Source organism: Empidonax traillii, unplaced genomic scaffold (assembly GCF_003031625.1).
Source record: "Empidonax traillii isolate 1590-97213 ecotype Southwest subspecies unplaced genomic scaffold, ASM303162v1 scaffold60:size2069287, whole genome shotgun sequence".
In the NCBI taxonomy this organism is placed as follows: Eukaryota; Metazoa; Chordata; class Aves; order Passeriformes; family Tyrannidae; genus Empidonax; species Empidonax traillii.
Genome location: NW_020955253.1, coordinates 1,203,808 through 1,218,807, shown reverse-complemented (window position 1 = coordinate 1,218,807; position 15,000 = coordinate 1,203,808). Strand labels below are relative to the sequence as shown.

Below are 15,000 nucleotides of genomic sequence, written 5' to 3'. Positions count from 1 at the left end.
GATTCCTTCTGCAGAGAACAAAATAAGGAGTTGTAATATAAATCCTTACTGCACACATGAGCATTTCAGGTCCTTACTGCAAAATTCAAATGCTTTCTTCTGCTCTCCCTTCCTTTGGAGAGAGAAGAAGAACTGCAATAACATGAATACTGTGAATATCAGAAAGTTCAGTAAGGGGCTGTGAGGTTCACTCCAACTGCTGCCTGCTTCAGAAGTGAACATTGCCAACAATATCAAGAGCCAAGTCACTTACTGTAACCTAGGTGGAATTCTCTGTAAGTACTAGTCCTCTGAGAGACCCAGATGAAGCCTGTAAGGAGAACAGCCACTTGATAGTTTTTCAGAAGTATATATGTCTAATTTCACTCTCATCTGGACAGCAGGTAATGGGACAATCCTGCAATGAGCAGTATGAGTAACTAAAACTGGTCCAGGTTTCTTTGCTTCCCAGCATGAGTCTTTCTTTGCACTGGACTCTCCTGTGCACTTCTGCAAAGTATAGTTTAGCATTGTTTGTTCCCCTGGTTCATCTTCACAGAGTACAGCATAGCAGAGAGGAGCACAAAGGAATGGGATTGGCAAAGCCCCCGATCATACTGGTTCTTTTGGTCCTGTGATCTGTGTGATACATATCACAGAAGAGAACTCCTCCTTCTCTGAGGTAGAGAATTAGCAGCCTGAATCTGAATTTGGAGGAACAAAATAATAGGAAAAAAAGGTGCCCTGTGCTTGCTGTAAGTGTATTCTTTCTCGCACCACCAAAAATGTAGGGGTAATGCAGAGGAAGATTTACTCTTGCACACCAAAGAAGAGGAAATTCAGGGCTTTCTTCAGTATTCAGTCCTTCAAGTCACCGTGTCTTTGTGTCTTTCACAGCAGACTGGGATATGGTCTTATCTGAATTGCTCTTTGAAGCTTCAGCTGCAGGTTGCCAGCCTTTCTCCAGTCTTTCTCCATCAGCAGCCAGCAGTGTGGAGCGGTAGCCTGCCAGAGGCCAGATGTGAAAGGACACACAAGCAGTAAGGAAGACACTTAAAGCCCTAGTAGTACTTTCATTCTTTCTTGGCTTTCAGTGTTCAGTTTGTAAAGAAAGCAGGTCCTCGGTGTAAACCCATCCAAATTCAAGGAAGTGTTACCATATGTAAAATGTTTTTCTGAGACATTTGAATAAGCTGGTAGAAAAGGCTTATCTCCAGTTCTCACAGATGTTTCCTGTTTTTGCATATGGATAATAGCACTCTTCTCTTTCTTTCTTTCTTTCTTTCTTTCCCCCAAACTTTGATCGTGATTTCACGTGTTGTGATCTTGGAGCTTTTTCCAGGATTATAATAGTATTAAAACTGGCTCCAAGGAAGTGGAAATTCACTTTTATCTCTTCCTAAGCAGTTTTTTGATTGCAGTTCTGCCCAGAAAATAAACTAAGACAAATTCACAGTGTGGCATGTTTCTGTGCTGGCTTGGTTTTATGTTAAATGTAGCCAGATGTTTCTGTGGAAGTCAGTCATAAGCCTGTGCTAAGAGCAAACATCACCAGCTACAAGGTTTTGTCTCAGAAGAACGTTAACAGAAGATGAACACAGGCATAAAGTGTTCACAGAGAAACAAAAATCCAATTCCTGCTGGAGCCTGCTGGGAAAGCTTATCTCATGCATCAGTGAACCAGAGTTCAAATGAGACCTAGCCAGTAATTTCTGTTATCTTTTACATCTCTCCTATAATGTCAGTCGGCAGAGATTAATCTTTTCTTTCTGTCTGTTTCCTCAGCTCAGTGCAAGGAATCATATTTATTGATGTGATCTATCCATTAGTGAACCAGGCAGAGCTCTCTAATGTCAGGTGGCAGGTGAGGGTCATGGTCTCTCTCACAGAACCTAGTTCAATCCAGCATGAATAGGGTCTGTCAGCAGAGAGAGGGCACAGCAGTCAGTAGGTGTAGTACTGTGATTGATTGCAGTCTTGGACCACTGTCTTTTCCACAGTTTTTTTTTTCTGATTCTGACAGTTAATGTATCTGGTGGAATTTTTTTTTAACAAACAAAAAGCATGATAACCCATTCCCAGGAGGGAAAAATTCAGCTGTTTTGCATTAAGGAAAGTCAGGGAGAGATAAACACAAAAACTTTAATGAGAGAAGTTGGAGCAAAGTAAAACAGCTGCAGCTGGATATATCCATCCTCTCTTTAAGTAACTTTTTTAAGATTAATTGATTTCTTTGTATGGAAATGGCAAATATAATGCCAGTTCTTCACACGGAGATAGACATGCCTTATTTCTGTATGTGTCAGTGGTGAAATATTTGAGGTAGAGAATGAGAGCTTCCAAACCTGTCTGTTCTGTCTGGCTTACCTGTGCCCATTTGAAGCATCAGAAAAACAGAAAGATACAGATGCAGCTACCCTTATGTCTTATTTGCTTACATTGGCCTCATGGTGCTGCCAGACTTTTGTAGAAGGTACCTTAATGCTTTTGAAAAGCGGAATTAGATTGCTTCTGTCTCCAGATAGGTGCGTTGTGAATTGGTACCATTTTAGGGCAAAACCTGGTGGTTTATTTTTAGTTTAGGTGAGCAATCATCACAGTTGTGTTCATTACAAAACAGAATAGTTACAGTTTTTATTCCCAGAAATTCAGCAATACCATTATATTAAATGTCAGACCCCAGGTCATTAGGAGTACCATTGAATTCTGAGCAGAAAAGTCATGTCTCCTGAAGTATTGGTCCTGAGGCCTAAATATGTCACCAAAACATAAAATCACTAGAATTTACATTTCTCTTAACTTGCATTCGCTCAAAGTGGATTTGATAAAAGTTTCTTTGGGAGAATGCAATTGATGTGGTTCCTGATTTTAGGTGCCTAAGATGTAGATACTACCACTTGTGCCTTGGAGTGAACCCAGGCTAACAGACTGAGGACCTGAGCAGAATGCATACGACACTTTACCTGGGCTTGCTCACAAGTGTCTCAATTCATGTAATAATGTCCACAGATTCAGCACACCTTGAAGGCAAATAGGTAATTTTTAATAGAGTTAGATACTGGCAGATTTGATTTGGTTTTACAGTGTGTTCCACATTTTAAAAAATGGTGTGCTCATTTCAGAAAGTATTTAACTTGTGATTACAGAGAATGGTATTACCTTAGCTGGAACAGTCATGTGAAGTACAGTGATCTTTTGAGCCAGTGGTCTCCTGTTGGCAATTATTGTTGTGTCCAGGGTTTCTCTCAAGTTGCAAGGAGAACAGGTGCATCAAATATAACAGATTAGTGGACTTGTTACTTATATGAAAGAAATTTTTAGAGAATTACAGATATATCTAAATATTTGGGGGTCCTTTGATACCTAAGGACAAAAGAAACAAATGCAAAAAAGGTTAAGGATAGTTTTTCTTTCCTCTTTCACCTCTCTTCAAGTCACTTCCTATTCTGTCAACTTCCAAATGTCACTTCTGTTTTATTCTGCACTGAAACAACAGGTATCTGAAAATAGCTTTCCTCAACTCTACAGTTGCCTTTGCTGACCCATAAAAAGCCTAAGTTTTGCTTTTTTGCTTCAGGCAATTATTTCTTAATGCTTTTGTATGTTTTACCCTAAAAATAAAGTGAATCAAACGGTAGTAATATTATAAAAAAACTGTCTTTGTGCATTGCAATGCAGACAGTACATACTCATTATACAAGAACAAGAGAGTGATCAGTTGAATTTAAATTGAAATTGATGGAGGAAGATATATGGTGATACAGTGCGTGTTTAGCCTACAGAACAAAATGCCACAGAACATTAGTGAGAGCATGAGTTTTGGACTGTTTAGAGAAAGAATGAGCTGTTAGTGAATAAGTAGACTGGAAGGCATTCATCCCCTCATTTGAACTGGCCACTTTCAGATAGGGTATTGTTCCTGGTGATCTACCCCTACTGCAGTAATTCTTGCTTCTGCTTATTTGGATACAGTTATCTGTTTCTGTACACAGATTTTGTGCCTGTAACTGCTCTCTATCAAATAAGATGTTCTCTTTCTCCACAATTTTTGGAATTAAGTAACTTGCTCATTGTACTGCATTATGCTTGGGGGAATCCTACCTCTTACACTGTTTTTCAGACAGAGACCTCCTTCAGAAGTCCAGACCATAGATAATTTCTAATGTTGTGTGCCTTTTGTAGTGCTGTCTTCTGAGTGTTACAGCTGTTCTCCCTCAGTTGTCTTCTAGAAGTGTGCTGTAAAGATGAGCCACAAATCTTTGACACCATCATGGAACTGACCAAACAGATTGCATTTAGAACAGCATAGGAGACAGTGCTGCAAGAAAACCTGTAGTGCTGTGGCACTGTAACATTTGTCATAGTGGGTCTTGGTGGAAGCTCTGTTCAGAAATGTTAGCAAACTAATAGATTTATCCTCCTTCAAATTTTTCAGGTGTTATTAGCGTACAAAAACATGCGAGGTACAAAGATTTGGGAGAGAGGGATTTAGGTTTTTAAATGTGTATATTGTAAATACAGCTTTATTCTGGATCAGTGGTATTATAGCTCTTAAGATGAGGAGTGTTTTGTTACTGTATATCCATAAGGCTTAGCCATATTGACCTTTATTCTGTGACAGCAGTTGTCAACTAAATAATAATGCTGCACAAAATAACAATTGCTAGCTTTAAATCTCACTGGCAGGGTGATAAACTATGGTGCATATTCTGACATACTTTGAGAAGTTCAGTAGAATTTTGCTGGGCCTTATTCACTAAATCCATATTTAGTACAAATTTTTTGAAAGTCCTGTGTGACTTAATACATTGTGGCATACTTGCTATGGGCTTCAGCACTCTATTGGCAGGATTGTGCTGTAAGAAATAATTTAAAACAGAACTAAAATGCTGCAAAGAAAGTTGTTTGAAATGGTAACATGGGCTCTTTCACGTCTTTCAAGTATATGCAAAGCATTCTATATATATGATGCCCAAAATTAGAGAAATTAATCTTTTGCAAGGTGAAGCAATTTCAGCATAAGCTAAAAAAAAAAAAAAAAAAAAAAAAAAAGAAGAAGTCATGTATCTAATGTAAAAATTATATTAGGAATGTTGAAATTATGCAGTAACTCTATACAAATTGAGACCTGCCTATTTATAAAGTAATGCATAATATTCCTTTATGCTTGGTGATAGTTTATTTATATAATATCTCAGCTTCTGGCAGTCTGGAGTTTAGGGCCTTCCAGATGTGTTTATGTAATATTGCATTTATTGATGCATAGTATCCATTTTCTTCTAAACTGAGGTCAAAAGTTCCTGTCATAGATCCTTTAGTAAAGGAAGATATTTTAAATCCCATTTCTGTTGCTGGACACCTGGCTATCTTATATAAAAAGTGTTTGGGCTTCTGGGCTGAGTCTTACTGTTCTTAAATATTTTGATAATCTGTCTCCATTTCTCTAAAGATATAGTTTTTAGTTAACTTAGTCTTTCTGCCAGACTCATGAATGGTTTTTATCACTTTTTTTATCCCTTCTGTTTTCCCATTTACTGAATTTAGTAGAGAGTGCTTCAGTTTTATTTTCCACAGAGGATGTGGCAGCACAAAGAAAATCTAATTTGATGTGAACCCCACCCCGCACAAGCTTGAGAAGGAAGAAGCCATCTGTATGTCAGCCAGTGCACACCAGCACTTGGTTAAACACCAGCACTGAGTTAAATTAAAAGCAAGATTATTTTACTCCTATTCATATGCTTGTTTTCTGAGCTGACATCTTTGAGGTTTTTGATGCTGTATTTCTGTCTTTTCTTGTAAGGACGGAAACTTGAGTAAAATGCCTTCCATTTGTGAAATAAGGGGACTTCCCAGATGTCTTTGCATGCAAGGACTGCTTTATAACATAACTTTGTATTTTGCTATTAGTCTATAGTTCAGATTTGTTAGGAACTAAATACTCCCCCCCTAAAATGTTAACTCCACCTTTTATTAGCAACATCTATTGAATAAGCAGACAGAAATATATATTGAATAAATATAAAAGTAGAATATTATTTGCTTTAAAAGTTGAATAATTTAATAAAAGCAGAACTGGCTTGTCTTGTAAAATATTACCATGATTCACTGAATTTTTGTACTCCATAGCTTAGTAAAGTATTTAAAGTGCTGCTTACATAAAGATCTAGCAAGTTCATGTTATGTGATCTATTTTGAATGGAAGATACACTATTGCAGATGCTATAAGCTCCCTGTGAGATGAAATACAGTGTAATTGCCCATAAGTCAGTACCTGGTCAAGTAGTGCAAACAGTTTAGACTTTAGATATTAGCTACTTGAGCTCCATGGTTTGAAAAAAACAAGACAAATGGATATATAGGTAATTAAAATCATTTGTGGATGGATTATAATTCAGGAGCATAAGAATTTCAGCATTATCTGGAAGCAGCCTGGATTTGTTGTCAGATACCATATCCTTCTAAATGTCTCCTAGGAACAGTTTGGCATGGCTCAGTGAGGCAGACAAGATGTGTAAGTCTGATAGCGTTACACTTTAAATACTTATCACTCAGAGTTAATGTAGCAGGAGAGTCTCTGACAACTTTGTTAGTAACTGCACACATTAGAAAGAGAGCCAAACAAATTTTCTTAACCCAGTAGAAGATGCCAGACTGGCTTTTCTGTCATTATTTTTCCCTCAGCGTTCAACCAGACAGTGCAACCACTCTGGCCTTGTATTCATGGGAATGAGATCAAAAAGGAATAGCTTAAAGTGAGGATCTGTGATTTGCACTGCCTAAGACTACACACTGCTGAATTCCTACTGCCAAATTCCCATAGCATTCTCCTGGAGAAACTGGCCATCACAGCATGGACAGGTGCACTGGGTAGAAAACTGACTGAATGGCCAAGCCCAAAGAGTGGTGAATGATGTCCAGCTAGTGGCCAGTCACAAGTGGTGTTCCCCATGGCTCAGTATTGTTTAGTTTCCTTCTCAACCATCTTTATTAATGGTTTATTGATGAGATCAAGTACACCCTCAGCAAGTTCATGGAAACACCAACTAGGATGGGAGAGTTTATCTGCTGGAGGGTAGGAGAGTTCCAAAGGGGATCTGGACAGGCTGGATTGATGGGCCAAGGCCAATGATACGAGTTTCAACAAGGCCAAGTGCTGGGTTCTGCACTCAGGTCACAGCAATGCCATGCTGCACTACAGGCTAGGGGAGCAGTGCCTGGAAAGCTGGCTCACAGAAAAGAACCTGGGGCTGCTGGTCGACAGCAGCTGAACATGAGCCAGCAGTTTGCCCAGGGGGCCAAGAAAGCCAGTGGCTTCCTGGGTTGTGTCAGAAATAGTGTGGCCAGCAGGACTGGGGCAGTGATTGCCCCTGTGTACTCAGCACTGGTAAGGCCGCACCTCGGATCCTGTGCTCAGTTCTGGCCCTCTCGCTTAAAGAAAGACATGAGGGTGCTGGAGCAACTCCAGAGAAAGGTAACGAAGCTGGTGAAGCATCTGGAACTCAACTCTTACGAGGAGCAGCTGAGGTAGCTGGGGTTGTTTAGTCTGGAGGAGTCTTGGAAGGATCTAATCGCTCTCTACAACTACTTGAAAGGAGGTTGTAGCAAGGTGGGGGTCAATCGTTCTCAAGAATAACAAGCCATAGGACAAGAACAAATGGCTTCAAGTGGCACCAGGGGAAGTTTAGATCAGGTATCAGGAAAAATTTCTTCCCTGAGAGGGTTGTCAAGCAGCAGAACCATCTGCCCAGGGAAGTGGTTGAGTCATCCATCGTCTCTAGAGGTATTTAAAAAACATCTACATGTGGCACTTAGGCACGTGGTTTAGTGGTGGGCCTGGCAGTGTGGGGTTAATGGTTGGACTTGATGATCTTGAGGGTCATTTCCAACCTGAGTGATTCTGTGATTCACGTGTAAAAGTTACAATTCTCTTGATGCCAGAGGTGAACCGTCAGAGCTATGATGGTTCACACCACTGCTGTCATCTCCCGAGTTTATCTGTGGAACTAACTCCTCAAAGGCTTTGAGAATACGGATTACAGTCTGTTGTATGCTGTGCTCCACCGAAGCAAATGTTTGAGCTCTCACTTTCTCAGAGAAAAAAAAAAAAAAAAAAAGGAAGGAAAATATCAGTGGCAGACTGTTTGTTGCATTATTTTGTTAAGGGCTTAAGTATATGGAGTTCCATTCAAGTGCTTTTATTGTGCCAGTTTCCATTTTAAGTCTTACAGGGAGAGCAGGAGGATGTGAAAATTGCGGGTTGGTCAGGCACCTTCTTATTTTTAACATGGAAGCTGATGTTTAGGAGGAGTATTATTATATGTACTATATGGCTTTCCTTCTGTCCCCAAAAACAGGACACATTGCACATGGAAAGGGAAACAGCTACCTTTGTGGGTGGCATTTTCTTGAGATCTGTGTAGACGTACTTTGTGAAATATACCAGGAAATAGCATTTACCATATGTAGCCAGAAATGAAAGAGAGATAAAGGTCAAGTGGATAAAACACTTTACCGGGACTTAATGAATTTACATGATTCTGTGAATCTGCAAAACCAAAATAATGCTTTTGTAAGGTGTAAAACATTTTTAACATAGGGCTCATTATTATTATTTTGGTGTTTGGTACATAGAAAATGTGACAACTTTTAATGAAATACCTTCTTAGGAAGGATTTAAACCACCAGGTCTTTGTCTTTTGAAATTGGTGGTAATCCTCTGAATTCAGAAGCCAAAAAAATCTGGGATGTGTTCTTGTGCATCAGTAGATCTAGTGCATATCCTTTTGTTGTTACTGCCAACAAGTTTACTATTGTTCAGAATGAAGTAACCTGTGTAACGTGTTTCATGGAATCATATTTGTAATGCAAATATTTTCAAGGAGAGGACCTACGCCAGGATGTTCTAGTTCACCTGTTAACCTCCCAAAGAAAATTCATCTGCAAACAACAAATCTTATCAACTGTTGGTCTTTTTCACTGGCTGCAGTGGAGCAAATTAATTTTTCGTGTCTCTACAGTGTATTTCTGAAAAATCTGCTACACCTGTGTAAATTGGTCTATTACTATGCAAAGATCCAAGGTTGGGTCCCAGAGAATGAAAGTCCCATCTGCTAAGAAGCATTCCACAGTGCCACATGGTATACCTACTAAGGCTTTTCTGCTTCACAGCTGGCTCGTTTGGTGCTAGATCCTCTGACCTGCGGTTGTATAGGTGGCATGCAATAGGCAAACACGGTGTAGGCATGCACTTAGCTTCAGAAGGACCTGGGTATCAGCAATTCATGAGTGTCTCTTACCTATTGAAAAATGCAAACCACTCCTGTTCAGCTGGGGGGTTGGTAAGTTCAAAATTCTCCACAGTGTGCTTTCTTACCATTTTTAGCTGTAATGTATTCATTTTGCAAGGTGTAATTAGGTAAGGGCAAGCCATTTGCTACAGAGTTGCCAGCAAACCAAATTGCTGGAAAAACCCCTGGTGCAAAGATCTTTCTTTGAGGTTTTGTTGTTTGTAGGGTTGTGTACCTGCATCAGGAGAAAAGCTCCAGGTAGTATATGCCATGCTTAGAGGCTCTTTCAAAATAATTATACTTGCATGAACTAAAATTAAAGGATTCTGTCACAGAGAGGCTCGGGGAGTAGTATTTCCTTTGGAAATTTTAATTGAAAAAAAAAAGTTTACTGGTAACTCACAGTGTGTCGTAGCGTTGGCTTTGCTTTGTGTATCTGTTGTTGGCTATGGTTTTTCCTGAGCACTTACCAAGTATATTTATTTAGAGTACTTCTCCTAGGCTGTAACTAGCTGCTGTATCCATAATCAGATTTTTTTTTTTATGGTAAGATTATGTGTGAGTAGATGCGAATTACTGAACTGATTATTTAGGACACATAAAACAAAACAAAAAAAAATCTTATAACTGACTATTTTTGGCAAAGTTGCCAAAAGTTTGTAACTGAAAGATTGCTATTTTCCTTGTGCTTAACCCGGGAAAGCTGTGATAAGTAGTGTGGACTGCAGTCACATTGCTCATTATTGACTTTTTAATGGAGTTCCCTGTAGTCTGTAGCAGAAGCCAACACAAATAAACAGCAGCAGAAAGCCTGTCCCTACTTGTTGGATAAACTATGAGAGACTTCCTCCCTACTACACTGTATTTTGGGTAGTTCTGTTTCCTGTCTGGATACCAGTGTATTAGTAATGTTTGGGGGGCTTTGGTCTTTACTTGAAAGGAAAGTGTCTCTTTATGTGTGAGTGTCGTGACAAGTTATTGCTTCTATGCCCCTTTGTAGATTGGATGTTGTGAAAAATAGGCAACATTAAACAAAAGAGATATGATTGCCTGTGCTCCAGGTTTATTTACTTTTATACTTTACGTATGCTCTTTCTTTCACAGGCATTTCCTATTCAAAACAGGAACAGGGACCACACCGCTGTTCAGTACTGCAACACCAGGGTACACAATGGCATCCGGCTCTGTTTATTCCCCTCCTACTCGGCCACTACCTAGGAACACTCTATCCAGAAGTGCTTTTAAATTCAAGAAGTCTTCGAAGTACTGTAGCTGGAAATGTACTGCACTGTGTGCTGTAGGGGTCTCAGTGCTGCTGGCAATACTGCTGTCCTACTTTATAGGTGAGTCCCATTTTTTATAACTGTCGGTGTGAACAGTGGTGTCTGATGGACTGTTTATGCACTGTGACATACTAACCTTTAACTAGCAAAGTCTTTGGTAACACTAACAGCCACAAGGATTTAACGAGAAGGACCAATCATTTAGAGGAATTAGAAAATTTGAATATTTGGCAGTCATTGAATGTTTTGCAAGCTTGATCGTCAGTGAATTAAGTTCAAAGAAGTATTTGAACTCCCATTAAACTATGCAGTGTTAAGTTCTTATAAAATTATGTGTAAAATATAGGCTGTAAAAATTCCATGATGTGAATATAACTTGCAACATACCTACGGAACTCTTCTCCTTTCATTTTGCTTGACATATCACAGTGTTTAAGAATGCTGACAATCACTTATTTCATCATTACGTACATGTACATTTGTGTGTAGAGCTAGAGCAAAAGTCTAATACAGACATTTGATTGCAAGATAGGAAGAATAACAGTCCAAAAGGATAACATGCAGTGAAGATGTAGACTTCTTCCTCTCCTGTGGGTTGCTTATTTTTAATTATTGTCACTTTTCTCTATTTGTTTGTTAAATTGCATTTTGCAGTTTTTATTTTAGAAGATTTCATTTATTTCTTCATCTCTTTAATTATTTATTTTCATAAATGTTCACTACAACTACTATGTAATTTGAGTTTTAGGCAGTTAATGGGGGCAGTGCTTTCTATGACAAGATGCCATTGACTTTAATAAGGGAACAGAACATGATCGTTTTGCACTCATAACTTCCTCTGTGGCTTCGTCCAGATTAAAGATTTTTTCATGTCTGAGTCTGTAAATGGTCTTCAAAGACTTTGTTTTAACTGATTTATTAATTAGAAGTTTTAAGTCACCACAGTTACGGAAATATAAGTGCAGAGGTCTGGTTTTTGGTATTGGTTGCACACAGGTTCAGAGTCTTAAGGAGTCAAGGAAAGAAAATAGAAAGAGGAGAGTCAATCTCTCCCTCCCTCTTTTTAAAATCAGTGTAAATTAATAATAAAGCCTAGAAGGCCTTAAGATCTTTAATCTTCATTGCCTTTGTTGAAATAAGCTTTTCAATGCAAGACACAGCTTAAGCTGTATAAAGCCTTTGAAGTAGTTCTTACTGGGTTGGAACTCTTGTGAGCAGTGCAAGAAACTGGGTTGCTGAGTAGCTGGAGAAATTGTTCTCTGCCCTAGCAAGGCAGAGCCCCCTGAGCACCCTTTCCACCTCAGCTGCCAGCCCCAAAGAGCAAAAAGCATTTGTGCAAATGTAGGGCTTGCCACTGCTGTTGAGCCCCCTTCAATCACTGGATTTGTGGTTATTTGGTGTGAATGTGCAGAGGAGTTTAAAGGTGTGATTTAGAGTTAAGCTTTGACACTGGATCTTTTTTGAAGTGGGATTGAAATAATCCCGCTTATAAAACACAGTAACTGTGCTCAGTCTCTGTAATAACTGCCCCATAAGTCATCAGAAGTAAACATCTGCTACTAAATAAATACATAAATACAAAAGAAGGAATTCAGCATGAAGTGTCACTGTCAAGAGCCAGGAAAAACAGCCACACATATAGTAAAATACTGGAGACCTGATTCTGAGCTGAGCTCTACACTTTGCTAGCCTGAAAGAGCCAGATTACTTACGACTCTGAGGGGCACAGGAAGATAGCTGTACCAGCTTATTTCTCCCAGAGGCACATTAAGAAATATAAGCATGTCTAATGCACCTCTGTTCATGTATTCAGAAAAAAGAGCCAAGCTTTCCAGTGAGTGAGAGCTTTCAGCTCCACACATCATTTATTCACATACCCTGTAAAAAATGAAAAAAAAACAAATGTAGCTGTACAACATTTCATTTCATGGGCACATGCCAGCTCACATCCTTGCTGAAACAAACAGTGCACAAGGGCCTTCCTCTGCCCATAGTCAATAGGGAGCTCTTTGCCTACTGGTGATATTACACATATTTCAGCTAACTCAGCAGTCTAAATATAAAATTCGGCACTCAGGAATGCTCTCTAGAGAACTTCAGGTCCATAAAATCACGAATGGATTGCACTCATTCTTATATGTGGTTTTCCCATCTCTACAGATGTAATATCAGAAATATTCTCCATTTAATAGGCCATCCAAGTGTAAATCAGTAGAAATCATTAAGGTAAGATGGAAGCAGTCCTTTGTCTTGATTAACTATTTCACAGAATCCGAGAATGGTTTGGTTTGAAACAGACCTTAAAGATCATCTAGTTCCAAATCCTCTGCCATGGACAGGGACACCTTCCACTACACCAGGTTGCTCAAAGCACCATCCAACCTTGAACACTTCCAGGGATGAGGCATCCACAACTGCTCTGGGCAAACTGTTCCACTGTCTGACCACCATCACAGTAAAACATTTCTTCCTAATATCTAAACTAACCTTACCCTCTTTCAGTTTAAAGCCATTCCACTTTGTCCCATCACTACCCACCTTTGTGAAAAATCCCTCTCCAGGTCTCTTTCAGGCCCCCGTTAGGTACTGGAAGGCTGCTGTGAGGTCTCCCTAGAGCCTTCTCTTGTCGAGGCTGAACAACCCCAGCTCACCCAGCCTGTCCTCATAGGAGACATATGTTTCATAATGTAAGTGTGAAAGGGAAATGTCTGAGTAGGAAATTTGTCGTAACATAAAAAAATAGGAAGGAGTGCAGTATTATGTGACCTCTAGCATCCCATGACATGTCTCCAGCACAGTGGTCTGGCACATCTGCTGAGGTTTACAGCAGCTGAGGTGGCATGTCACATTTGTAAAGCCGGTTTTGAGACGTGTTTTGAACTTCATAAAGACACATTGCCACAAGCATGAAAATGTTACATCCTTGTAGCATTAGCATGAAAGAAGGAATTCGGTATGAAGTGTCATTGTCAAGAGCTGGGGAAAACAGCCATTTTGCAGCATGATTGCTGCAAAATATACCAGTACACATTGATAAGGAACATAGTGTGGCTGATGTCCGTTGTGTGACTGTGACGGCTGCAGACTGAAGAACTAATAGGACCGCTCATCCAGTGAATGGTGGTGTAACCAGGCCCTTCTCAGAAATGCAGAGAGATGAAGGTGTCATGCCCAGGCTTATTTTAGCTGCAGTGAGTATGGGGTAGAGAAAGTGACTTGAGATCCCACTGCCTCTGCTCAGGCAACATAAGGCAGAAGAGACAGTTTGCTAGACTTCATGTCTGCCTTTGCAGAACTGCTCAGTCAATTACTGCTCTGTCAATTAGCCCAGCCAGAGGAAGGAGCTGCATTGGGAGTCTGGTGTGTCTTGCACTTCTTCCATCATTCTGACAGGAAAGACTCCTACGTTTACAAAGTCTGCAAAGATGAGGTGAGAGCAGGGGGTGTCAGCATGGGTAGAGACCAGAGCAAACACTACACTGTAAAGCCGCTTAATGCAGTCTTGGAGATCACAAGGAATTGAAAATGTTACTTCAGTGTAAAAGAAAGTCTCTTTTCCAACACTTCCTTATATTCTTGCTTTTCTAGCCCTCGTGGTCTCTCACAACCATTCTGCAATGCACAAAATATTTTAGTATTCCTGTCAATTAGGCCTACTAATTTTTAAGGAAAATAGAAATGAGTTGTGGAAAATGCTGGTCCTTTGTTTAGAGGCTTCATGTACTGTTATGGTTGGGAAAGAAGTTAAGCAACAGAAACATGCAAATGCCGGACCAAAAGATAGTGCAGCAACATATAGAAGAGTGGAATTAAAAAACAGCTCTAAAGTAAAGGATTCAAGGAAAAGCTCCCCAAAATAATGGGTTTTAATAATGGGGAGTAAAGAACATAAACTGTCTCGTTTTGGGCTCAAGTTTACACTGGAATTTCTTCAAGCTTCTCATTTGCTTAAGTGCTGTCTGTAATCGGATTTACAACCAAGGAGGAAGAAAAGCATTTTTTTTCCAACATGAAAATTTTAAAATCTTTCTTTCTCTTTGAAAGACTAGGAAGAGCATATTAAATTTAAGCCATGAAAGAGTAAGTATGAAGTTGCCTTTAGTTTGACATTAATAATTTCACCCAACTTGGTACAGGAAGTCCCTGTGAGAGACAGAAATAGAGTGCAGCTGTACAAAGTGCGAGACAAAACAGAACTTTGTCCTTTGTCTCCCCATGGCTTACTGCCTCCTTCAGCTCCATCTTTTGCAGTGAATGAATGAAGGGAAAGTTTTGTAGAGCACCTCCTAAGTCAAAGTTTCATATGTAACCTCCATCCTTCAGTTCTACTTTTTGGGATCTTCTCTGTCAGCTTTTGGTTTTACTAAACAGAGAGCTTGTTGTTCTTGTGGTTTTTTTCCTAACATAAAAACCACTGTGTAATTATGGGAAACTAAGCAGTCAGAAGGAAT

At 39.6% G+C, this 15,000-nt stretch overlaps 1 protein-coding gene across 9 annotated transcripts in view; it reads left to right on the top strand.

Annotated features, from left to right (window-relative positions):
* TENM3 (teneurin transmembrane protein 3) overlaps positions 1 to 15,000 on the top strand; it is an 869,819-nt gene that overhangs the window by 741,355 nt on the left and 113,464 nt on the right. For all 9 annotated transcript variants that reach the window (XM_027879901.1, XM_027879899.1, XM_027879900.1 and 6 more), the window contains one exon: positions 10,371 to 10,609. In XM_027879901.1, the coding sequence (XP_027735702.1) occupies positions 10,371 to 10,609 (239 nt within the window). The remainder of the gene's footprint in view (positions 1 to 10,370; positions 10,610 to 15,000) is intronic.